Source organism: Vicugna pacos, chromosome 21 (assembly GCF_048564905.1).
Source record: "Vicugna pacos chromosome 21, VicPac4, whole genome shotgun sequence".
Taxonomy (NCBI): Eukaryota; Metazoa; Chordata; class Mammalia; order Artiodactyla; family Camelidae; genus Vicugna; species Vicugna pacos.
The window spans coordinates 6,067,005-6,093,049 of record NC_133007.1 but is presented as its reverse complement, the minus strand read 5'-3'; the positions used below and the strand labels follow the sequence as shown (position 1 = coordinate 6,093,049).

Here is a 26,045-nt window from a genome sequence, read left to right as displayed (position 1 = left end):
CAAGGCTTGGGGGAGAACGTGGCGGCCCCCTCTCAGGCTGCTGTCAGAGCACAGATCCCAACGGGCTCCACCAAATAGAGAAGAGTTTGTCCAAGCGGGACTCGGGGAAAATCTGCCACAAAGAGAAACAAAGCCCTTTGCAAATCACTTCATGCCAGCTGTGCCCCCTGCTAATTAGCCTAACAGGAAATTTCCCTCTGGTCGTCTGTAGGAAGACGCTGACTTCCCACTTCCCTGACGAGCGGGTCTGAGTAACTGACTGTATTCAGTGTCTGTGAAAAGCAAAGTGTTCTGCAGTCTGCTTCACGGCATCCTGGTGTCTACTGCTGACTGCAGTCAGAGGCATTTGTGAACTGGTGGGCTTTGTTCTTTGAAGTCTAGCTTGAGCCAGGCTCCATTTTCTGCATCTGGCCAGGTATGGGCCAGACAGGTGCTCATGGTCACTAGGCATGGAACGGGCTCTGATTTCCTTAGAGAATTGGAGGCAGTGCAGTTTGCAAAATGATGGTTCTGATGCTTACTGTCCTCTGCCTCTCCTGGCCTGGCTTTGCTGGGCCCAAGGAAAGAAGCTGCCCTTTCTCTTCCAGCTGTCCCCGTCGTGGCTAAGCTGTCATTTCTCTCCTACCCTTCTGTGAGTGTCCTATTAACCCACCTGTGCTTCCTTTACAGCGGCAGGATCCCGTATAAGGATATGTACAAATTAGTGCGGGTGATCTCGCCGCCTCTGGGCCTGGGAGAGAACTGCCCCTACAGGGTGGCTTGCAAGGTTTGCCTCCGGTCCCCAGCCGTGACCGTGACCATGACCGGCGGTGGGGTGCAGCCTCCAGCCCCCCTCCTCTCCGTTCTGCTCCACCACCACTGCGCCACATGAGGGAACCTTCATGTTGCTTTCCTTTGAGTTTAAAGAGATCCAAACCCTCCCAGAACCAGCAGCTGTTACACAAGGAAGAAGGGCCCCCTTTTCTGGGGAAGGCAGGAAAAAATAAGTCAAGGACTTAATAACAAAGGCTGATTTCACCTCTCTCGGTTTACTTCACCTGCACACACTCATTCGTGAACACACACTCTCTTTCTCACTCCACCTTAATCTGTGGACTTAACTCAAGGGACCTCTCCCTTCTCCAGAAAAATGCAGAAGTCTTGTTAATCCAGCAGAGAGTTCTGGTTTCTTTTCACTGGCGACAGAGCGCTTCTTTTTAGGAAAATTGTATGCTCATCCCATATATGATGTAGAAAAGTCTGATTCTAGCCACCCTGGCCTCTACCCCCACCCCCAGCTCCCGGGTAGCTTGGCCACAAGCAATTATAAAAGCTGTAGGACAGAAAGGAGGTGAAAAACAGTTTCAAAATGAGAGCAAGAGATGAGGATAAGTAAAGAACACACAGAGGACAGAGCTGGTGTTGTGGGGGAGGATTTAGTAGCTCAGAGGATCTGGGAAGTTCGCATGGATGGTGGGGGGCTCTGGACCAGATTCCTTGCCTGAGGGTCCTTGTGTATATTGTTGAGGGGGCCAAGGGGTCACTGCTGAGTCACTGCTTATTTGTGGGACCAAGGACATTGTTCAGGGCACACAGGACCTCCCTCTCCAACTCTGCCAGACCTTGGGGACTCTTAACCCAGTGGCTCCACCAAGCCCCTGTCCGAGGCCACACCCACCAGATAAGGAAGCCTGTCCAGGCGCACAGGAGGGAAGCGGGGCTCCCTGGGGCCGGAATAAGACTTAGGCCCAGGAAACTGCCAGCCAGGGCGATGGAAAGGAGCTGGCCTGGGGTGGTGACAAGTGATTCCCATACTCGGGAGGCCAAACAGCTGCCTCTGCTAAGACTCTTTAAACTCCACCCTGGTGAAGCCGGCAGCCGCATGGGGGAGAGCCGGGGAGGGCAGCATGGCATGCGAGATGCTCTTCCTCCTCCTGGTTTTGTTTCTTCTGTCCCTGGCATGCCTGCCGTGGCCCCGGGGCATGCCGGGGCACACAGAGCCCTCTCCTCCGCAGAGCCAGGTGGAAGCAACGGGCCGACTCTGAGCAGCAGCCACAGCCGCCACTTGCAGCGCCAGCCGCCGCCTCCGGCTGCACTCAGCACAGAGGGGGATACACGGTGCTCCGCCTGTGGGTCAGAGCAGGAGACAGGCCTGACTTCCAGGCCAGGGCCCACCCCAGCCGGGGCCAGAAATCCAAGCCCACGGCTGGAGCGCCGTCTATCCGGTTTATACCGCCCGCACACAGCCCTGGGAATTGAAGATAAGCTTGTGTGGTGTGGGGGACGGATGGCGCCCACAGGAAAGTAGGGTGATGCTAACCCAGGAGGAGAAAACCAGTCCCTGTGACAGCTCACAGGAGAGTCGGTGGGACCAGAGGTGGCCGCCACGTTCGTTCCCGGGTCTGTGTGGGGCGTGATATAAATCCGCACCAGGATGGAGACACGTGTACGATTTTGCCTTGATTAACAGGTTTCCTATTCTTTTCCTGTTTGTCCTTTTTGTTTTTCTTTTCCTGTTTTCTGTATTCTTTTGTTTGTTTGTTTTGGCTCCGTGGGAATGCCTGTTCTCCTGCCCCCTCCCCGTCTGCATCTTTTCCCTGCCACCCCGCCCCGCTCCCACCCCACTGACCTCCCCGCCATGAGCAGTGGCCGCATCCATTACACTGAGATGTATGAAATGCTGACTCTCATGTCACCACCGCTAGGCCTCGGCAAGAGATGTCCCTCCAAGGTGGCATATAAGGTAGACCACCCCTTCCTTGGTTCTGGGCTAGAGACCAGCAGGAAATGGGATCCCACTGCGGGGAGGCCAGAATGTGGGGAGGAAGCTGGGCTGGGGAGGCGGAGGAGGGGGACCAACGGCAAAAGAAATTAGATGAGAGGGTCAGGAAGGTCTTCTGAAAGGATAAAGTCCTGAATCGATACACGAGGTGGTTTGTGATACTATTCAACGTGAGGTTTTAAAATATGTTATTCTGTGTTTAAATGTGTGGTTTCTCGTGAGTGGATCACTAGAAAGATGGGTTAAGTAGCACATTTCCTTTCAGAGGAGGCAGAGTGGTGGCCGGCTGGACAGTCCATATGGGCAAGAAGGAGGCCCTACAGCAAGACAGCTCTCAGAGCTTATTTAAAAAAACCACATCTTCAATCAGAAAAGCAAAGGAAATAATGCAGAAATTCCTCTAAACATGGTTCAAAAAGAAACTTTTAGGAGAGAGGAAAACTTAAATTTCTTCATGATGTAGGAAGGAATGATGGCATGGTTCCTTCTAGGTATGAGAAAGAAAGGAACATGACTTCTGTCCCGCGATACATGATGAAGTATGCAGCTCCCTTTCTCCATTAGCCCGGCTACCCATTTTCTCGCAGTACAAGGGAAAGGGTGACCATGGGCACCTGTTGCATTCAGCATTAGATCTGTCTTGTTGGTATGGCTGAGTTATGGGTGGATTCCCCTCAGCTTGCTTAGAGCAGCGTTGTACCTCGGGTGCCATTAGGCATTGTGCCTGCCATTAGGGTGCTCAGAGCCTGGGGGCCTGAGTCTTTCTCCACAGTTACTTATAGCTGCTGTTCATTCCCCATTGCTGTTCAGACTGACCTTGAGCTCTGGAGCTCTTTCATCCCCCTAGGAATTCACTATAACAATGTTGCCACTTCTCCAGAAGCTTAAAGAGAGAGAGAACTCAGTCACAAAATGGCTTTACACTCTAAGACACCATGTTTGTGGAAGCACATTAGGCAAGATGCTACAATGGAGTCTTAGAGAGCCTGCCTTGGGAAGAAACACTCGCCTTCCTGCTAGGCTGGTGGTTCTGCCGGAGGACCTTCTGCCGCTACCTCTAAGTCAACAGCTCCAGAGAGCATCTCATTGCAACGGGGCCCTTTAGGGACCCTCACCCACCCCACTACAGGGCTCCTTCCGTGCAGTGTAGGGGCTGGCATCCTTTTTGCTCATGATGCCACATCCCAAAGTACCAGGTGGTGGAATGTGGCCCCGAGTTCTTTGACTTTCTGGGGTGAAGCTTGGTGGGAGAAGGGATGTGGGGATTGGAGGAAAAGTTAAAGAATTCCAAAAAGCAAGATACTCTCTGGAAAGTGGATTTGGCCATTTCAGTTTGATCCCCTTCCTTTGGGTGAGGGGCACAAGGCCTGCCCACTCTGCTCCTGCCTTGATCACCCTTCTCCCATTCTCTCTTCTCCGCTCTCCCCACGCCTCTCCCCCTGGACCCTGTTTGCATTTTCCTACTCTTCCATTCTGCTCCGCCTCATCCTCTGGATAAGCTGAACTTCTGCATGTTCAACCATGTGCTGGCAAACTTCCTCTTTTAAAGACTCAAAAAGGGGGCATCAGGATGCATCTTCCAAATCAGAGAAGCAAAACAACAATCTCCCCCATCACCATCTTTCCACCTGAGTTTGGGGGAGGGGGCAGTATTCATGGGACAAGTGGAAATCCAGGGCATTCCTGGAACAGGGAATGGAGCCACCTCGCAGAGCTGACTCCTTTGCCTGAACCACTTTTTTTCTTTTAAGGATCCCTGTTAAAGACATTCTTAGGACCGTGGAGGAGTCCTACAGAATGACTAGTCCCTCTTCCCATGGAATTTGGCATCATTCCCTAGGAAAAAAAAAAAAAACAGCAGCAAATGAGCCTTAAGGGACAAGTAGGGAGAGAGCAGGACGAGGGACAGGGGAATCCTTGCCCTTCTTTTTTGTCTCTGCATTTGACCTCTACACTTACTTTTCTTCCCTTCTCACCAGGGTTTCTTTTGATCTGTTTTTCTTCTCCTGCTGTTTCTCTTCTCTCTTTCACACAGAGACTGGTCCTGATGAACATGCCAGTGGCTGAGGACATGACCGTCCACTTCACGTCCACACTTATGGCTCTGATCCGGACAGCTCTGGACATTAAAATCGCCAAAGGTAGGTAAGCTTAGGAAGGAAAAAGATTCTGGAACAACTCACAGAGGGTGGTACAGGATGGAGATGTTTGAACGTTCATCCATCTGCCAGTGCAGTGACCAGGCAATCAGATAGTGGGGTCCCCATTTGTCCTGTGAGATGCAGCAACTATAATGTGTGTCCTTTCCCCCTGATGACGTGAATGGTTTGATAATCACAAAGGCTCCCTTCAGCGTTAGCAGTAAATGATCTTTGGTGTCTGGCATGTGGGAGGCATTTTAGAAATAGCTGCTTGTTGGACAGGTGAGTCTTAACTTTGTCCTCTTTTCCTTTCATGGCATCTTACCAGCTTGGAAGGCTCTGGTGGCAGGCACCATCAAGGCAGCACTTTGTTCTTCTTGATTTCTAGTCCAGTGGTTTTAAGAAAGAAAGGGTTTACTACTTCCAGAGGGACCTCCAGCTTCCTGCTCTTGCCTGCTCCAAATCCTTTTTAAAATCAGGTCACTCCGACTCTGGGAAGAACTGATGTGCGTCTGATGAGACAGAGGCGGCCCACCCTGTCTCCCTTCATTCCCCGCTCATAGAGTGAGCCCCTGGGACACTTGCTGAATGAATGAGGAGGCTGATCTGGGCCCCAGGGCTCAGACCTCTGTGGCAGGATGTCCCTGAGCCACTGAAAATGGGAGCCGGACCGTGTTCTGCTTCTTCAGCAGAAAGGCCCAGTACTGCCAGCTCCACTGTGCCTAAGCGCCAAGATTTCCTCGGAGAGCGCGAGAAGCCCACGCTGACTCAGCTCCTCGCCCCCCCTCCCCCCTCGGTCCTCGTTATTTCCAGGTCTGTTCTCTTTTCGTTATGAACCATTTATCTGATCCTAGGTGGCGCAGACAGGCAGCAGCTAGACTCGGAGCTGCAGAAGGAGACCCTGGCCATCTGGCCCCACCTCTCCCAGAAGATGCTCGACCTGCTCGTGCCCATGCCCAAAGGTGTGGCGCCTCCTCCCGGGTACCCTTGTCCCGGTGGGCCCAGCGCACCGGGACTACATCTTTGCGGGGCAGGGGGATGGGGTACAGAGTGATTAAAGAGATAAGGGGCACTCTTTCATTCTTAGGAAATAAAAGTCCTTCACTTCCTGAGCCCCTTTTGTCATTATTAATTGAAAACAGTGTCTTAAGAGAGGTCACTGAGGTTGGGGGTGAAACTTCTTGGGTGCATGACTGTCTATCCAGCATAACATGGGTCCGCAAACCTTCAAATGGCTGGGGAGAAAGTGGTGCTACAGGAGAGGGAATCCTGGACCAGTGTGGGGTGGTGCTTACTAGCGTGATGCTGACCACCAGTGTCATCCCCCTCGCCGGGTGGCCATGGCGCTCCCTGAGGTTGCATATGGGGACCCTCAGTGTCTGGCCCGTATGGAACCCTCCGTGAATGCTGGAAGGATGGGTGGTTGAAGGGGCAGACTTGCTTCAGAGGGGTCCTCACTCTCTCCCTCCCACCTGTCTTCTTCCTGTTCCCCTCCATGCCACATTTGTGTTTCCAGCCTCTGACCTAACCGTGGGCAAAATCTATGCAGCGATGATGATCATGGACTACTATAAACAGAGTAAGGTGAAGAAGCAGAGGCAGCAGCTGGAGGAGCAGGTGATGGTCAAGGACATCATGGCGGGTGGGTGGGCCCCTGCAGGGACAGGCCTGTGCATCCCTGGGGCACAGTGCCCTGCAAGTGCACAGAAGCAGAGGTGAGTTGTTGCAGGGTCCAGGAACTTTCTAGGATCAGGGGATTAGAAACCCAGGGGGAGCAGAGGTTCAAACAGTCAAACAAGGTATCAGTCACATTCCTGTTTTACTCAAGTAAATGGTATTGCCCCCCGCCACCCCCAGCAGACCCCACAGTCATTTGAGTTTCTTTTCTCTTCTTTCCCTTTTAACACAGAAAAACGCACCCATGTTCCAGCGCATGGAGCCCTCATCTCTGCCTCAGGAGATCATTGCTAACGCCAAAGCCCTGCCTTACCTCCAGCAGGACCCCGTTTCAGGCCTGTGAGTATAACAGGGCCCTCGGGGGCCGACGGGTCTCCCGCCGGCCTCGCCACCCGTGCCGGTGGGCAGGCCCAGGAAGTGCCCGGGAAAGACTCCTAACTCTGAGATTCATGGATGATCCCCCCTCTGACCTTGAGAAGACAGCATTTGGTACCTTAAAATGGTCATTCAGCAGGGACAGCAGAAGAGCAGGCTAAGCCTGTGTGGTGCCGTGGCCAGCTCAGGAGACGGCGAACTCTGCAAACGGACAAAGGAGGAAGGGGGTGTATTGGCATCACCACTTTACAGTGAGGAACTAGAGACTCAGAGAGGTTAAACTAAGTTGCCCAAAGCCACGTGGCTCGTAGGCAGCTGAACTGGAATTATTTCCAAGCCCAGAATCTCCCTGTTACATGGTATTATCTGTGGTGAACAAAAGGAACCTTAAATCAGGCAAAACATTTTTTTTTTAATTTTCTATATTGAAAGTGAAAAAAAAAACACCTTAATTAAGGAATTTGCCAAGGCCATTAGCCATCATGCAGTCTCCGTTATAATATACACACCTCACTGTAGCACTGTCCTTCTATTAGCAGCGGCATGTAGGGAGTACCCAAAGGGCGTGAGGCCCTCCGCCCAGTGTACATGACTTTTTGTGGTTGGTGACTGCTTGCCAGTCCTAGCTCTCATGGAAGCAGTCACCACTCAGTATCACAACTTCGGTAATTATCAGAGGAGTGGAATCCCGGGCTCGGGAATGAGACTTTGGTCAGAATACCGTTTGGAATCTCTCGCACCATGAATTTCTGCCCGTGGTGTTGGAGACCTGTTTTAGAAAAGCATTGCTTTCAGAGGCCACAATCCAACACAGAAGGAAAGGACCAGAGTCCTGACCAAGGCTGTTGGTCATTTTTACAAACCTGTGGTGTGACGAGGTAGCACGCTGTGGATGCTTTGTCTGTGGGAAGCAAATAGATGATTCTCTTTGATCTGTGCAGGAAGGAGGTCAAGAGGGAAGACTAGAGCAGGACCACTGCCTCCTTGGAAGAGTTCACAGTGCTTTTCAGGGGTCTTTGGCTTAGAAATAGAGGACACCCTCCCCCATCGAGATCTGTTTTATCCACAGCAATTTGCTGTGCAAATTAACACCCACCACTGGACCATCCCAGCGTCTCTCCCATATATTTATTGATTCATTTACTCATTGATTTGACCAACAGTTACTGAGAGCCAATGTGACCCAAAAGCTGGTTCAGGCACTGGGGAGTCAGTGGCCAACATGATCGCAGTCCCCATGGACGCAAGAGTGAGAACAGTTAAAATGTGGAAGGGTAGGTATTGTGATGCCGTGTAAAGGAGGCAGCAGTTTGAGGACGCTTCCCTGAGGAAGTAACACTGGAGCGAGACTCAAAAGCAAATACTTCAAGAGAGGTGAGAGAAAGTGTTTAAGGAACCTAAAAACTGTCAGAATGGTTGGTGCAGAGAGAGATCGGGGGAGATGGCAGGTGATGGGTCTGGAGAGCTACCTAGGGGCCTGGGTGTAGGGACACAGAAGTTTAGTTTCATCCAAGGATAATGGCTGACACGATCATCAGTGACATGATCAGATCTGGGCTTTCCAAAGACCCCTCTTTTATCCAGAGTGGACTCAGTGGATGGGAGGGAGGCAATTTGGGAGACAGAACACCATTTCGTAAGTGACTGCAATTGTGTAAATTACTAATAACTGTGGCTTGGACTAACAGGATAGAAACAAGGAGAGACCGTCAGACTTGAGAGGTAATTAGTGCATAGAATGGATAGGAGTTGGTGATTGATTTGCTACATGGCGTGGAGGAGAGGGAGGAATAAAAGATGACCGCCCGTGTTTCTAGTGCCCTGTATCACTCAGGTAGAGAGTGCACCGGGGGTCCTGTGGACAGGGCTCCTCTCTCATCGCGTTTACATCTGGTAGACATGAAACAGAATTATCAGGAAGAAGAAAACTTGTCATTTTTGATGAGTTAGTTACAGTTCTTCTAAGTGCTAGTCTGACCTGAGTGCATGTGAGCAGGAACTCTGCTCAGTTCTGGTGGGGGGAGATGTCAGGATTTCCTTAAGGAAGTCACTTGATAAGAATTTTAAAGGAAGAATTCAAAAAAGAAAGAGCTTGCATGGGCCAGGGAAGTTAGACACATTCTGTACTCTGGGAATAGCCTTTATTCAAGCCCTGAGGCAGAAGGAAGCCCGTAAGAGAGTCCAGCACATTGGCATTCAAGGAGTCAGGGAAAGGGATACAGGATACAGGCAAGGCTGGCAAGGTGGTACCCACATCATGAGAAGGGCCAGGGTCAGGTCTCCAGACTCCATCCGAACAACAATGAGAAGCCAGACAAGGTTTTCAGAGTAAGAGGTCACTCAGGGTTCCAGTTATTCAACTCTCTGAGGTCACTCAGTGATTTATAGAGCCCTTGCTACCGACTGGGGACCCTGCAATTATTCATTTTCTGTAGGACAAAAAGGGACCCATTTCTTGGAGAGCAGTACTCATCTTCCCAGTGGTTCTCAGGCAAAGACACGCTGAGGAAGGTGGTTGTGATACTGACATTTAAGCCAACATTTAAATATCACTTTGCTCTCTAGCAGTTGTAAAAACCCAGCTAAAGCCCTCACGGGCAGCAAGGGGACAGGTTAGGGGAAAAACTTCAGCTTTTTCCCTGTGATCCCAGTCTAAGTAAGCTTGAAGCTATGGATTATTTTTAAGTAACTGGAAATCCTTGCTCATGCCTCAGATTCTCCACTGGATTCACAGTCACTAGCAGTGGACTGTGCAGTGGCTCTCTCTGGGACACTGGCAGAGACGGTGTCCCATCTCGCTCTCTCAGCTCCACACCCACTGAGAGTTGCTGCCCAGGCACTGATCCCTGTGCCCGCTCCCAGGATCAGGAAGCTGGGTCTGCATTCGTGCCTCGGTCAAAGGGTGCCTGTCCTTGTAGCAGTGAATGGCAGCAGCTGACAAATACTCGGGCAGGACTGGCTGCTTTTTTTTTTTTTTTCCTAACCAGCCCAGTGGATCCCATTGGCTAAGGGTGTCTGCAGGAACCAAATAGTGATTTAATAACAGGTATACTGTGATGACAGCTCTCCATCCTTTTCATTCAAAGGCCTCTAAAATGCCGTATGATATCGCTTATATGTGGAATCTTAAAAAACAAAAAGGACACAAATGAACTAATTATTTATAACGTAGATGACTGATTTCTTGAATATGTGCAAGCACATCTGACTGTCCTTTATGACTGGAGTGCTGCGTTCTGTTGATTCTTATTTTGTGGTTGGCTTTATTCCTTTGATAACTAGGTAAGTTTAAAAAGCTAAAGCTCTAAACTGTTCTTAGAAACAATGAAGAGTACATATATGTAAATTTTTAAAAAATATGTTCAGTATATGTATGTATTTACATGCAATATATTGCATATTTGCAGTCAAAACAGAAAGTCCTCTAAAGGCTTGGCTAACTTGGTCCCTGTCCTTTTACCGCATCACCATGTAAGCATCCCCCTGCCTAGCCATCAACCCCAGAGGCTGTCACCTCAGCATCACCTCTGAAATCATTCCACCCAGTTCATAACCCAACAGACACAGCGCCTGGTAGAGTAATCCCTTCAGTAAATGTTCATGGCATTGAATTGTTTAGTTTGGCGAGGGATGTTGGCACAATAAAACCATATTCTTACTGAGAGTAGAGGAAAATTTTTAAAAGACCATGACTGCTTAATATTTAAACAAACTGTTCACTGTTTAAACCCTGGCATTTTTCCGCCAAATGGAGAAACTGAGCAGAAACTGGTTTACAATCTAGCACTGGTCTTCCATATGGCTGAGTGTGACAAATGATGTCATTTGTCACAGATATGCTGGTCGCCAGCAGAATGATGAGTGGTTCCAAATGCAGGTTGAAAACAGTGGTTTCTCTTTTCCAGTGCTGTATTTTTTTTTTAAATTTTCTATTCTAGGGCTAGCCACCTGTAAGTTACCAGGCTTACAAGCCAGCCAAGGCTAAAGGATGTTGCCTTTACTGGGAAGGAAGTCTTGTCTGGGTGGGAATTAGTAGCGGCACCTACGTCATGACTGTTTCTCTCTCACTTGCTCTCATGCACACATCACCTCTGAACCTGGCATTGCTTTGCAGGAGTGGCCGGAGTGGATACCCTTCGATGAGTCCACTCTCCCCGCAGGAAATATTCCAGTTGGCTTGTATGGACCCAGCCGATGATGGACAGTTCCAGGAACAGCAATCTCTGGTGAATGAATGAGTTACATGACCTCAAAAATACTTCCTTGGTTTCCTGATCCCTCCCACTCTCACTTTCAAATTTTATTTCATAGCCATGATCCACCAGAAAAAGCCTTTCTGATAGTTCAACCAATTACCCTGGGCGTTACCTGCCACCTGCCCTTTCATAGCGGAGTCTCATGTACTCTGACAAATGCTCCCTCTTCAGATCCTACTGCCCCAGACCACCCTTACCTGCTGCAGGAACTCATGCTTCAGGTCAAGCCCTCTTGATTTACACCCCTGTGCATTACATGGAGGAGCAGAAGCCACAAATAAAATCTTGCCTTTGATAAGGAGCCTTAGGATGAATCACAAGAATGAGTGGCACCAACCGGGCAGCTTCACAGAGAACAAAAATGCCACCCGCCAGCCCCTTAGCTCCGCTCACCTCCTGGAGAACTCATGGGTAGCACATAAGAATCTCGGTCCTCTGCTCAGTGTGGGTTCAAGCAGACTGGCCCTTTTGGTCCTACTTCTAAAAGGGCAAATACATTCTGAGAGTTCCCTGAAATCACTCTCTGGAGTCTAAAGATTTTCATGAGCAGAAATGGTGAAATTCCTGAGAACTCTCTTAAATGGAGTGTAAACTTAGAGACAAGAGGGCAGATGGAACTTTAGATTTTGCTGATCCAAAGCCAAAACGTGATTCCCAGAGATGATGGACTTTATTATTCCTAGTTCAGGAGCTAAGGAATAAAGTTCCCTCCTGAGCTTAGCGGCAAAGCCCAGGTGTTCACTGGCTGGAGAGAGAAAGGGTAAAACCTGGCCTTTGCAATCGAGTGTGCAGCCCGCTTGTACTGAGTGAGTTCCATGTCATTTTGATTCTAATTCATCTGTGTTCTTCTCTCCCCTTCTTTTTTCCTGACCCTTCCCCACTGCTACTGTGTACCCCAGAGCCTTCCTGAATGGACATGTGGGGGGCGTGTGGGCGTGGCCTGCTCCTGGGGGGCTTGTCTGATGGAATGGGTACCCTTCAGAGGGGAAAAAGCATTTCAGTCGCCCCAGCAAATGAGTGATTCCATGTCCTGTAGCTGACAAGACAGGGACTTGTGCGTGGTCATGCTGGGGAGACAGACCAGGCCCGCCCCCCACCTCGGATGTGAGTAGTTACTTGAGCGCATTCTTGGTAAGGTGGATAAGAGTCCTTGGAGTAAGTCCCTGCCTTCCTCTCTGCGGAACTTAGCTCCAAGGCCCAGGGACTAACTGGCACAGATAGTTTAATTCTTAACAGGGCCCCTCAGTATTTGTTGGCTTGCCTGGCGATGTGTCTGGTGGGAGAAGCCTCAATAATGTGTCCTTTCTCTCACAGGGAGGCTTTACTGCCTCATCCCTTCTGCAGGCTCCCCAGGGCTGAGCCGTAGTGCCAGGACTTCTCGGCTGTGTGTTCATCTCGTTGTCAGTACTGGTGTCTGTAGTTCAATCCAGGTGTCAGCCCGTGCTGCACACTCACCACTGTGTACTCCTGCCCATCCCCTGGGGCCCCTGCTCCACGTGCTGGGCCACGGCCATGGCTTGTGTGTGCGTGGGTGTCTTGTGCCACCTCTGACACCCACAGACTGCAGTGTTGTTACCATGTAAACTGCAGCGTCACATCTGTGTCGAGTCGGACCTGTGTGCTCTATAAAGCATACACTGCAAAAACACTGTACCTTCCTCAGGTGCACACATCACATGTCCTGGGAAGGGACTCCTCCTGTTCATGCCAGGAACCACTCAGCCAAATGGTCATGGATGGGTGCCAAGGGGATGTCTCAGGCGCCCTTTCCTTTAACAGTGCCCTACTCTTATGCCCATGTTGCTAGGCTACCATTTCCTAAACATAAAATAGCTTTTCTCTGGTGTCATCTCCAGATGTCCAAGATATTCCTAGGTCTCTTTGTTGGGTGGCCATGCACACGTTTTTAAATCAGCTCTATTCTATAGAGTGACACTGGCTATCTAGATAGAGCATGTACATTTGCCAAACTAACATTATTTAGCCAAGAAAATTAAATGATTTGGGTAGGACCTTAGAGATTTCCAATCCAGTCTACTTAAAGCTCTCAACTTGCACAGACCAGTACAGTAGCCATTGCCCAGATGTGGTGACTGAGCTCTTGAAAAGTGGCTAGTCCAAACTGAGCTGTGCCCTAAGTGTACAATACATTCCAGTGGCAAAGGCTGGGTACCAAAAAATGCAGCTCATTAATTTTTTTAATATTGATTGCATCTCACCATGAGAATATTTGGATAGATTGGGTTAAATAAAATCTATTATTAAATTTCATGTTTCTTTTTACTTTTTAAGGTGTAATCACTAGGTGATTTAAAATTACCTAAGCGGTTTGCATTCTGTTTCTACCGTACTGCACTAGTCCAGAGCATTCCTGGAAGATGGCCACCCACTCCCTTTTTTGGATGCTTTTTATCATCAGAAACCTCTTAAGAATCACACGTCTTAAGGTTTGAGAACATATATTGGACATCCGAAATTGGTGACTTCCCTTAAAAAATGGTTTCTATGTAATTGGCAGATGGCTTCTACAGATTGAAAGACTAAACCCAGCACTACCAACTCTCAAAGCAAGTTTCACAAAGCTGTAGAATCTAAAGCACTGCTTAGCGATAAATAAGGTCCTTGCAGTCCTGGTTAGTGCTTTCTGTTCGGGACATCTGGTATAGCATGCATGTGCACACCGACACAGACAGACATACACATACAACCGAGACCTTAAAGGTGCAAGTCTCTCTTCTAAAAGCCACTCTTCATATGGAGGAGGCAGAATCACCCACTGGAAGTGAGAAGCAATGAGATGGAACCAAGTCCCACAAGCTTGGCTGTGTGTTTATTTCTAGGAGCCAGAGGTTAGTGAATTAGAAAGCGCGCAGCCCTCTAACCATGGCATCTACCTTCCTTCGGACACCCAGGAGCATGCGGGATCGGGGAGGGCGTCCTCTATGCCACGCCTGACTATGGATCCCCAGGTAAAGAGCAACCACCACCTGCCACGTGCAGTGGCCTCCTGGGCTGCATGGAACTGGTGGGTTATGAAGAAACAGCTGACATTTTCAGGTGATCCCTTGACTTGTCCCCGACCCCCTTCGCTATAAGCAAAACCTGGCTCATGGGCCTTCTCTCCAGAGCCTGCTCCTCCCCATTAATGAGGCAAAATGGCGCCCCCCCCGCAGATGGGCTTAACGTCAAGATCCAGCCAACCATCGCAAGAAGTGTTTCCCAGGACTTCCCCTGCGTATTTCCCCTCCTTTCCTCCCCTCCTGGCCCCTCTAGCACGTAGGCAGTTACTTACACACACAGCTCTGTGTCAGGACTGTCTGTCCTAACCAGTGCAGGCCACGCCTCATTTCTTTGTCTGTTTTCCTGGCTTCCTTTTTTTTCTGTCTGTCTGTCTTACGTCGAGTTTTGACAGAGACAAGAAGTTTTTGTGGATCTGTTTGAACATCTGTGGCACCTCAAGGTGCCAGAGTTGAAGGCGGAGCAGGGGTGGGGTGGGTGATGGAGGGACAGCAGTGCGTCCGCAGCAGCTGTTCAGTCAGTTACACGCTCGCCACAGCTCTAACGCGCCAGGGCGGGGCCCTCCCCGGGGAGGGCAGACTGCAGAAGGCAAAGCCGTGCTCGTTTCTTGGTGTAGACATTTTGACAGCTGCCCTCACTTAGTTCCAAGTGGCTCCAGGTTCACGGCAGGTTCTGGCCAAGTCTCTGTGGTAGACGGCTCAATGGGGGGCTTGCATAGAACACTCTGCTGCTTGCTTTCCTGAGCCTGAAGAGATGCCCTGCACCAGCCCAGTGACTCTGTTAACAGACATTTTCTGGAAGCGCCTCCCCAGCTGAGGTCTGAGCGAGAGGGACTGGAGGGAGGTTACAGTTTGCATCCTTTAGCAATCCCAGTCCCACTCCTCCCTGACTTTTAGATCCTTTCGGTAATTAATCCGGACCTTGTGTTCCTCGGGGGGGCTCCTGTTTCAGGTGGTGACGGACCCTAGCTCCATGAGACGCTCATTTTCCACTATCCGGGACAAGCGTTCAAACTCCTCGTGGCTGGAGGAGTTCTCCATGGAGCGAAGCAGCGAAAACACCTACAAGTCGCGCCGCCGGAGCTACCACTCCTCACTGAGGCTGTCAGCCCACCGCCTGGGCTCCGACTCCGGTGAGGGGCTCCCCCCTCGCCCCTCTTGGGGGCTGCTTCCCTGGCAGGCTGATTCTGGCAAGAACTGAAAATCACTGGGGTGGAATCCAGATCAAGACAGGGTCGCGGAGAGTGAAGGCTGCTCCTTCACAAAGGGGGTCCTCTCTCTGACTCCCATCCTGAAACAAAGCAACAAAACCCCCATCCTCATCACAGAGGCTCCGGAGACACCTTTCCTCCAGGGGAGGGCCACAGAAATCATTAAAACAGGCAGTTTCCAGTGGCCATCTGCAAAACCACGGGCCACGGTGATGCTCCCAGCGCCCCTGGCAGGCTGGGCTTTGCTGCCAACGCTACTTCAACCCAGACAGCGCTGCCTGGGATCGCTTTGTCTTTGAGTTTGTTTTTTTTTTTAAGGAAAAGGGTCATATAGAATATCATGAGTCTGGCTCAAACTCTTTACTACGTGAGGGAACAAAGATAGAAAAGCAGTGACATGCCCCGTGTCACAGCACGCATAAGTGACAGAAACGGGACTAGAAGTGAAATCCTTTGACTTCAGTCCCAGGGCATTATGGTAACTGTGTCATTCCTTTGTTCGTAGCAACTTCTTAATTCCTTTCTACTAGTGCCATCTTCCACCCCAAAATTACACACTCATGTTTAGGACCCAGAGAATTCCTGGGCCACGTTGCTGGCAAAGAGTCTGCTTCATGATGTCTAGCATAAATGGAAACACAAGTGAACAGTTGCATCACTAGGTGCACGAGTCTCTCCAGTGGCAACCTGCACACTTCCCTCATCACAAAAGGGTAATATTCCAACCTTCCTCTCCTGCCCCGCTTTCCAATCACTTGTTGGCATGTCCGCAGAGGCCAGGGTCCTGGAGGGGCCTAGTTCCAGGCTGTAAGACTTGTCTCTCGGTTCAGCGGCCAGGGTGGGCGGAGCTATGACCAGCTGCTTTTGTCATCTCTCACAGGCCACAAGTCCGACACCCACCGCTCAGGAGGCAGAGAGCGGGGACGATCGAAAGAGCGGAAGCACCTTCTGTCCCCTGACGTGTCCCGCTGCAACTCTGAGGAGCGAGGGACCCAGGCAGACTGGGAGTCCCCAGAGCGCCGTCAGTCCCGGTCTCCCAGCGAGGGCAGGTCACAGACCCCCAGCCGACAGGTGAGTGTGGGGAGTAAGCGGCGTCTCTGCAGAAAGACGGGAAGGCACAGGTTTTTAACATTAGGTGCAAAACCTGGGCATCCTGCACCCACACAGACCTCAGTGTCAAGGAAACTACGTCCACTGTGCAGAGAGGTTAGCTACTTAATGCCTGTGTGCTCAGAAATACGAATTCACAGAAAAGCAGAGCCCCCCAAGAAAGACAGTGGTGTCTAGGGCAGCATTTCGTCTCTGTCCTCAGATCCAGAGGCACAAAGTCACAACAAGTAAGTTCACAAATACCTCAGGCAGATTTAAGAGGAAAGCTTTGTCTTTTTTTTTTTTTTCAGCCAGGAAAGTCTCTTTGACCTTAGTATAGGTTAGAACAGTTTTTCATCCCTCAGCATAGAATTCCTAAGTCAGATCAATTTAACTTCCTTTTGGGACGGCTGGAAACTAGACAAATGAAAGCCATCTCTCCTTCTGGCCTGTGGCTGAAGCAGGAGCCTGTGTCTAAGAATAACTTCCAGAGCGGAGTGCAAACATTCTCTGGCTCTGTTTTTTTGTCCCCACTGCCATCCCTGCCCGACATCTCAGAGCCCTGCTGGGAGGCCCCACTCACCCGTGGTGAGCAGTGGGGACGAGTAGCCGACACTCAGAGGCAGTTGAGACGTTCACTTCCAGAGCAGTGGTGTCAAGTTTTAGTGCAAAACAGAGTCACCAAGGGCCTGTTGTCACTGCACATTCCTGGGACCTCAAGGCTCCTGCTTCAGCAGTGAGACCCACTGGAGAGTGGAACCCACAAGTCTGCACTTGGAGAGACCCCAGCATTTCCCAGGCGATCTCGAGCAGGTGGTTCCTAGGTCACACGCGCACCTTGAGAAAACACCGTCCTGGAGGTCCATGTACTCACACCCAAGTCAGGGGCTCTTGGGAATAGCTGAGCAGGTCATGTAAGGCCTGAACTGGCAGATGAGTGTGTGTTGTCGAAGCTGCGTTAGCCTCAGCAAGCGACTGGCAACACGGATGCAAAAGGAGAAGAGGGAAGCCCTTTGCTGCTCCCTTAGATCCAATTCCCAAGAAAGTTCCCCAGACAGAGCAACTCTAGAGCCTTCTATCACCTTTCACATAGCTGTCTTGCCCCAAGGCTGAAGGCTTTCTTTCGGGGTGCCCCGTGCTATAGAGAGAGGGCATCCACATCCTTGCTGCTCAACTCAGCGTGTTTGGTCCGTGGTCCAGCAGCCCCTGGGAGCTCGTTAGAAATGTAGAATCTCAGGCCCCACCCAGGTCAGACTGTCTGACCCGCATCTGCGGTTTAACAAGACCCCCCAGGAACATGTAGGCATATTGAAAGTTGATGTGCCCTGGTCTCCATGGCACTGACTCCTCAGTCTCCTTTAATCTCTGCGTCCCTGAGCGGATGTGAGCGAGGGGACTCTGGTGGCTCTCTGTAGGAAGGGTTAGGAACCTTCACATGGTCCCAAGTAGGGACAAAGCCAAACCCAGTCTAACATGCCGTGTTTCTCCCGCCACACAGGGCACGGGGTCCCTGAGCGAAAGCTCCATCCCCTCCGTCTCTGACACCAGCACCCCAAGAAGAAGTCGTCGGCAGCTGCCCCCTGTCCCTCCCAAGCCTCGGCCCCTCCTTTCCTACAGCTCCCTGATGAGACACAGTGGAAGCATCTCCCCACCTGCTGATGGAAGCGAGGGTGGCTCCCCACTGGCCTCCCAAACTCTGGAGAGCAGTGACGCCGGCCTGCCTGAGTCTTCCAATCCGCGGCACGCGCCGCAGGGCCCGCGCCCCTCCCCACAGCGCTACATCTCCGAGCCCTACCTGGCCCTGCACGAAGACTCGCACGCCTCGGACTGCGGCGAGGAGGAGACGCTCACCTTCGAAGCCGCCGTGGCTACCAGCCTGGGCCGCTCCAACACCATCGGCTCTGCCCCGCCCCTGCGGCACAGCTGGCAGATGCCCAACGGGCACTATCGGCGGCGGAGGCGCGGGGGAACTGGACCAGGCATGATGTGTGGCGCTGTCAGCGACCTCCTGAGTGACACGGAAGAGGACGACAAATGCTAGAGGCTGCTCCCCCCTCCGATGCATGCTCTTCTCTCATGCGGGGAAAACCAAGACCCGAATTGGGAAGCCGGTGCGGCCCGGGGGGGAGGAAGAGGGAGGAAGGAGACGGATGGAAGGACACGGTGCGCTATCAGAGAAGAGGAAGGAAAGGTTGAGAGGAACACCAGTCCAGCCCACCGAATCGCTTTGTTTCCCTGTGCAGGATGGGCACTGCCATAGTTCTGCCTCTCTGCTGGGGAAAGAACACACAAGAACACGGAGGGTTAGTCCCAGGGGAGAAGGGACACGAGGATGGCTTTGCTTCCCCTTGCCCCTGCCCACTTTTCTACAGCCCAGGCAGGACCGAGCCGGCCTGCGTCCACGCCCATTGCCCTGAGAAGCCTGGAAGACTTTGTGGCTCTTAACTGAGGAGTCGTGAAGACGCTAGGAGAGGAACCTTGTCCCCTACCAGCTCGTGTTCCTCAGCCGGTGCCACTGCCACCAGGGTGACTGCAGCAGCATCTCATGTGTGACCCTGCGGCTTGCTTCCGCCAGAGAAGCACAGGCTGAGTTCAGGATGCCAGGGGTAGGAGGCGGGGAGGGAGGAGGAAGGAGAAGGCCTCTGGCGCTGTGGCGGCAGCAGCGAGGGCTGGTCTGGATGAGCAAAGCCATAGTCCGGCAGCCCATGCCGTAGAGGAGGGGACCAAAGAAGCAGAGAGTCGGTGGTGCTGGGCGGGGCCGTCCTGTCAGCCACTCAGGCTAAGGAGGGCCCCTGGGGTCCACAGAGGTGCCTGAGGCTCTGGTAAGGGTGATACTGTCAAAGGATTTAACAACCTGTGTAACCAGGCCACCAGCTGACGAGAGTGGGATCCAGCCTCAGTGCTGGGGTGCCATGCCACGGCGGGCCTGAGCCTTGGAGACGCTGGCCGTGGAGCAGCCTAGGGTAGGGTGAGTGTGGCACTTAGGGGGCTCCAGGCAGAGTCCGTATTCCAACCAGCAGAGAAGTGGTCCAGTATGTGGAACAGCATCACGGCTACCCCAGCACACGCCGGCTGAGTGTCATCCCAGACTCTGGTCCAGGAGGCAGAGGGCCTCTCTGCCAAGCGGCAAGGCCAGTGCAGCCGAGTGCCCGTGGCCTGGCCACTCCCCAAGAGGGCAGCACACATATCCAAGGTGGACTACGCACCACCTGGTAGGGACTTCCATAGAGATGGGAGAGGCCGGCAGATCGAAACGAGAGAAGCTGCAGAGAGAGAGGCGGTCTGGAGGGAGGGACCTCGGTCTGGCAGCTTCTGCAGCTGGTTTGTGGTTGAGGCTCAGCAGGTCAGGGGACTGCAAGGTGATTAGTAAACATACCTCAGCACAGACGCCGGCTGCTCTTCTAGCAAAGCTGGCTTGGATGGGCCTCAGCGCACAGTGTGACAGACCTGGGCCTTATCCCTGCCCCGAGTAGGCACTGAGCAGGAGACAGCCTCAGGACATCATTCCTAACCCCCAAAACTCAGATGCAGGGAGAAAAAGAGAGCCCTTTCTTGGCTGATCAGCGCTCCTTTTTTTTACGTAGATTGTCCGCTCAGTAGACACACACCATCCCCTAGGTCCCTCTCCATCCCCAGCACTGTCACTGAGGTGGAAGGTTCTCCTGGAGCAGGGACCAGGCAGGGCCCCCCTTTCCCAGCCAGGAGCAGATGGAGCCCGCCTCACAGAGCCCTCCCTGGGGAGGATCAGAGGTCCCCGGCCTGACCTGGCAGGGGATGAGCAGTCTGTACCCTCCTCCAGCCCAGACTCCACCTCTTGGGTAGGGGCAGTCGGTGGCCATTATTTTTCTAAGAAGGAGCCTCTGTTTTCTCACAAAGTTGGTTTTTTTGTTTTGTTGTTGTTGACATAGAAATAAGGCATAGCTGTGTCAGCTCTGAAAAGTCAAGTTCAACCCTGTGGCTGCAGAATCCTTTGAGATGGCCCTGCCTTCTAGACATTGATGGGGCTGAATTCAGGACCCACTGTCAGCCCCCAAACCAAAGTTATTCTGGGGCAGGAGACCAGGGATGCAGAGACAGAGGCCTCCTGCTCTCAAACCCTCTTCCCTTTTCACTTTGCCCCCCGACTCAGCACACGTGTGCTTGGGGTACCCGGGAATGCAGTCTGTGACACCTGAGCCTAACAGGCCTAATGGTTGCACAAGACTCAGATTCTGGGCCTTGTACTGTCTCAAAGGTTCCCTCTGCTCAGCGTCATTTCACGCCAAAGTGCTGCCCCAGGCTGCTTTGTGTGCGCAGAACTGCTTGCTTTCACCTCGGAAATGCAGCTTTCCCAGGGGACAGGCCGACTACAGGGGGGCCGTTCTGCGCCGGCCAGAGTCTACCGCCTTGTGTTCTGAGCGAGGGAGTGTGAAGTGACACCTTACGCCGTTGCACCAGGAGGAATTCAGGCTGGCAGAGCAGTTACCAGAAGTGGAATTTGCCTGCACACAACATTACAAACATACTACAAACACAAAATCTACCACGCCGGGAAAGCTTCCCGGACACCTGAACTCCTTAAACACGCGCGCGCGCGCACGCGCCGGGGTCCTGAACAAAGCGGCGGGAGTGTGGGTGCAGCCCTCGGCCACCTGGGCTCCTCTAGCGCTCGTGAACCTATGAACTCATCTTATTCAACTTCCCCTGACCAGCACATCGGGTTTCTTATCCTTTAGCCTGCATTACCCTCCTATTAAGGCCGGAAAATCAAAGGCAATTTTCTGTTAAGTCACGGAACTCATTAGCATAATCTTATAATGGTTTCCTTCCGCCTCTGAATAAATAGGAACCGCGAACGCCCCTCTAATAGCCGACTGCGAGATCCAGTCCTAGGTAGGAGGTTCTGCCTTTTTCCCTTGAAAAGAGGCCCCCTTAAAACCCCAAAACCTGTGCTTCTCTTGGGATTACAAAGTTTGGCAGCAGCTTGAGAAATTGCACGCGAAGTAGGACCAGTACCAGGGTTGGATTTCACACTGAGCACCGTAGGCCCCCTGAAGAATCTTTAGCTCCAGGCCCAGTTTCCCTTGCTAATATGAGTCTTCAGAGTCCCCTCAAAACCAGAGGGAGGTGGTGGGGAGGGGAGGGGAAAAGAAGGAAGGAGGAGAAGAAAGCAAGGCAGAGAGACGTTCTAACTAGGTTTGTGTTTAGACAGTCCTCTCTTCCCTTAAGCCTCCGTTCGGACTTATGGGGCGGGTGGGGGGCATCCATCTTTCTTTCTGTGTATGTGTGTCCCTCTCCCTGTCTCAGTCCCCGCGGGAAAGAGTGCCAGCAGCCCTTCAGACAAGAGGGGAGAGCTCCAGGCCAAGGTGCCCTGTGAGCTGGGGTCAGGGTACAATTACCGCCACTGTGAAGGGGCGGTACCCTTGAGCACCCCCCGGACACAACTGCCCGAGGTGGGGCTGTGTCCTTTCTAGTGGGGGAATCTATTTCTGTTGTGAGTTTCACATCTCCCCATGAGGGACTGAGAGCACTGATGCCACGTCTCTGCAGCTGACCTCCAGGTGCTCTGGATTTTGCCTTCCCTTGACTCTGGGACCACGAAGAGCAGACCCTGTGTTCCCTGACTCAGCCAGCACACATCCTGGCTCACGCCCTCCCTCACATCCACTTTGCGATGCACCTGAATGTCCTCTGCCTTCTGTCCTTGTTTATGCTGCGAGTTAGCAATGACTCTGCTCCTGAGATGGTTAGATCCACCCAATCCAAGCTTACCTGCCCCGCCTTCCTCTGCTGGACACTCTGCCATTGCAGGATGATTCATTCTCATGAAACACCACTGGGGACTCACCCAGTGATACTCACAACATGACCTGAAGTGGTGTAAGGTGCAGGACTGTGGCCGAAGTGTGTCTGAAGCGTCCCCATGCTCACTGAAAACCCACTGCAGGGAAATTAGGTCCCTCCTGGCATGATGGAACAAAATTGAATAATTTTGGTTTTTTAAAGAGAGTTCTGTTTCTCATTACATCCTGATTGCTAAAGCCTGCTCTGGATGTATTGTTTTTGGACAGAATATTTCTTTAGTGGGTCAGGCCAGGGAGAAGTTGAGAGATTCTTTAATTTCTCAGCTCAAGCTCTAATACTGAAACACGGCAGGTGTGTAACAGGAGGGGAGCAGGTAGTCAGGGATCTTAGGAGACTTGAAGGTTAAGGAACTTTCACTACTATTTTCATCAGCTTCATGTCTGCTATGTTTTGAGATCCTCAGAGGCCTAACGCCAGGGCGTGCAAAGATTCGTGGTGAGGCGAGGCGTTCCCTTGCTGTGGGGCGGAGTCTCACTTCTCCCCCATCCTTTCTGTCCTTCCCGCCTGGATTCCAGAGCATTGAGCACTGCCCGGGAGTTTGAGGAGAGGACTTTATGCTGCAGGAAAGGAGGAGGACCTGGGCCTCTTGCAAGTGGCCAGTGAGGGCACGATGGTTTAACTCCAGGGAGGAAACCGCAAGGAATCAGGTCCAGGTTTGGATAATCATATATCCACACTGAGACTCTATTTTAACAAAAGCTGCAAGAGATTAACTCAGGAGTTAAGACCTAACCTTGCCATGTGGTGATCAGAGAAGAGTCTTACATTAATACACAGCTCTGTCTTTTTGATTTTTGCTTTCCCCACTCTGGAGGCAAGCATAGCCAGGTCTAACCTAACAGAGCCGCGGCCGATGGCTTCACTGCTAGCTGCGGGGGCGGGCTTGGTGACACCCCGCTAGGGTGATTTGTCAGGTGCCATGTGCTACCACCCACCCAGTCAGAGGACAGGGACGGACCACTCTGGGGAATAAAGGCTGGTAACAGAAAGAACTGCCTTTGGCTGCTGATGGCCATCTTTTTCTTCTCTTGAGCCCTTTCTGCTTTGAGCCTCTGAAGCTTTTGCATCCCAGAGGGATCACGCCAAGCCAAAGATAACAGATTCATTGATTGCCGCAACACCCCTAAGGGCCTGGAGAGCTGCTCTTTACAAAATCCGACCCAGTTAGTTGAGAAATGTGAGTAGGACACACAGGAGGGTCTAATCACATTGCTGGTGAGGCTGGGGTGCCCCCCAATCTGCCCTTCTATTTTGCTAGTCTTGTTTCCCCCCGCTCCCTGCCCCCATGCTAAACAGAGGGGGGGGTTGGTATCTTGACCTTCTAAATGCAAGGGGGAGACGTTATAATAAGCCGTGCTATTATGCAAATATGTTATTGAGACTGAATTCTTATTTCTGAGGCTTTGAGAGAGCTGATTAGATCACATAAAAAGAGATAAGGGGATTTATTTCTGTTCCTTTTTATTTGGATTTTTTGGTTTGGTTGCATTTTTTGGTAGCAGACCTGCTCTAGAACAGCCAAGAAGGAGAAATGTGGGTTTCTGAATTAGCTTCTAAGAATTTATTTCTGTCCAATTTAATGATGTGATATTTGAGTAAAAAAAAAAAAAATCTGAGATTACACAATAACAGCTCCATCTTCTCTCTCTGGTTTCCTTTTTGTCTTCTTTCTCATTCTAAGTCAGCCACAGTCTCTTGTTTCTCTCTGTCTCTTCTCCTTCTTGGGACTTAAAATAGAATCTAAAATAATGAAAAACCTGCCTGAAAACAGCAAACGCAAAGGGAATAACAGTGGACATAGAATTTTTATGGGACATCTTTAACTTACAAATATAAAAATTAGATCTTGATGAAAAGATAAAAAAAAAATTTTTACGGAGTGTGGTAATTTGATAAATGAAACTTGAGAGTTAAAAACAATAAATTCTGCCCCAGCCTTCTGTCCTGACCTGTGCCTCCAGCAGGGTATTGCATCTCTATTTTCTTTCCCTTCTTAGGAAAATAGAAATACTAATGTTTGGCTACTTCGTGGGTGTCTCAAGTATTTGCAAGTAAGTTAATAACGCATTTAAAGCGTTCAGTCTCCTAAAACCAGTTTAGAAAAATCTTCACTCCCTCGATCCCATTCCGGATCTGTGAAATTCTTGGCATTGCTGTAAGCAGTTAATTTTTTTTTTCCTTCATGTGTAAGGGAACCTGAATCCAGGATGTGTTTACATTTCATACTCTGTTCTCCGCATTTTCCCTTCCTCCTCTTCTTAGCTTTCTAGCAACAACAACAACAACAAAAAGTCCAGGCTTTCTTTTTCATCCAGGAAGGAAGTTGAGCGCTCATGCTCGGATCTTCCCGGTGTCATCTCTTTGTAGACCCTGAGCCAGGCTTAGAGCAAATGCTTACAAGCTAACACGTAGGATCCTCACCGAGACCCCTTCTCCTACTCGGCACTGGAAATCTGGGAGAGTCTTCTCTTTCTCTCTCTCTCTTCCCCTGTTCTGCCAGTTTGTCAGAGGTAAGAATGGCTTGTTGTCTAAGTTCTGGACCCAGATCCCAGCATATGTACCAGGCAGTACCACCTCCTTCTTGGGTCACAAAGATGAGGGCCCCCAAACTAAAAGAAGACTAAATCAAAGCTGCCAGATGCAACCTTGACCTTGTTCGGTGACTCAGTTTTCTTTCCAGTTCTCTAATTTCTTACAGAGCTGGCCTGTACCATTCAAGGACCGCCACTCAAAGCAAGTCTGTTAGAAATCTTTACAAGGGATGAGTGGGAAAAACACACTCCAAAACTTCAAAGTGCCATTAATCAATTTTAAAAAATAAAGGTAGCAGGAAACGAGGGCTAACAATGTAATCTAACTGCCAATTCAAGTGCACAGTAGTTCTGGTCTTCGCGACATTTGCTATGGAGCTGTACAACATCCAGCAGACCCCAACAGATTTAGTAAAAACATAGGTATTGTGGCTTAATGACTACCAGTGGGGATATATACTTAGCTTGCGGGCCAAACTTCCATCAGTGTTTTTCTATGCCGGGGTTTTGTGACCAAGGCAAAATTTATACAAAGCCACCCTTTGAGCTGCAATTGCAGAGGAACTTCCCTCCTGGTGACATTAGACAGCCGTCCAACTGCACTCAAACCGAGTCCAAGATTTGGAACTCACCCAGAAAAACAAATGGAGGAGAAAAACCTAAAACACCAAGCACACGTGGCATTTCGTAGCTGGGACGTGGCGTAACCACAGTGGAGGCGAGGGAGACGAGCTCCGGAGCAGAGACAGGGTGAGGGCGGAAGACACGGGCCAGTCCCCGGCAGAGGGGCTCAGAGCTGCGTGGCCTGGGGTCCTCATTTACACCAGGTCACGGGTCAGCTTGTCAGCGTGATACTGGGTGCACAGGGGCTCTTTCCACTCTAGGTAGTGGGTTTGTGGGTCTCAGGGGATTAGCAGAACCCTGAGAAAATACTTGCCAGACTTGGGAGATGGAGAGGAAGGAGGGTCTTGCTTTCAAGCAGCCTGAAGGCGGTCTCAATGACTGTAGCAGCTCTTCAGTATAGTAGTGCCAGTGGCAGAGAGACTTCACTGACCTTCCTAGTGGTCCAAGCACCTCGGGAGGGGAGGGGGGAGGGGCAGTGAGTGGGACAGGAGATGAGCTTTGTCAGGAATGGATTTCAGG

At 51.1% G+C, this 26,045-nt stretch overlaps 1 protein-coding gene across 2 annotated transcripts in view; it reads left to right on the top strand.

Annotated features, from left to right (window-relative positions):
• CACNA1E (calcium voltage-gated channel subunit alpha1 E) overlaps window positions 1–21,572 on the top strand; it is a 345,168-nt gene extending 323,596 nt beyond the window's left edge. For both annotated transcript variants that reach the window (XM_072945997.1, XM_072945998.1), the window contains 10 exons: window positions 2,626–2,722; window positions 4,797–4,902; window positions 5,757–5,864; window positions 6,419–6,519; window positions 6,812–6,918; window positions 11,069–11,180; window positions 14,051–14,179; window positions 15,180–15,360; window positions 16,319–16,509; window positions 18,026–21,572. In XM_072945997.1, the coding sequence (XP_072802098.1) occupies window positions 2,626–2,722; window positions 4,797–4,902; window positions 5,757–5,864; window positions 6,419–6,519; window positions 6,812–6,918; window positions 11,069–11,180; window positions 14,051–14,179; window positions 15,180–15,360; window positions 16,319–16,509; window positions 18,026–18,568 (1,675 nt within the window). In that variant the 3' untranslated portion in view covers window positions 18,569–21,572. The remainder of the gene's footprint in view (window positions 1–2,625; window positions 2,723–4,796; window positions 4,903–5,756; window positions 5,865–6,418; window positions 6,520–6,811; window positions 6,919–11,068; window positions 11,181–14,050; window positions 14,180–15,179; window positions 15,361–16,318; window positions 16,510–18,025) is intronic.
• Window positions 21,573–26,045: the final 4,473 nt, after the last annotated feature.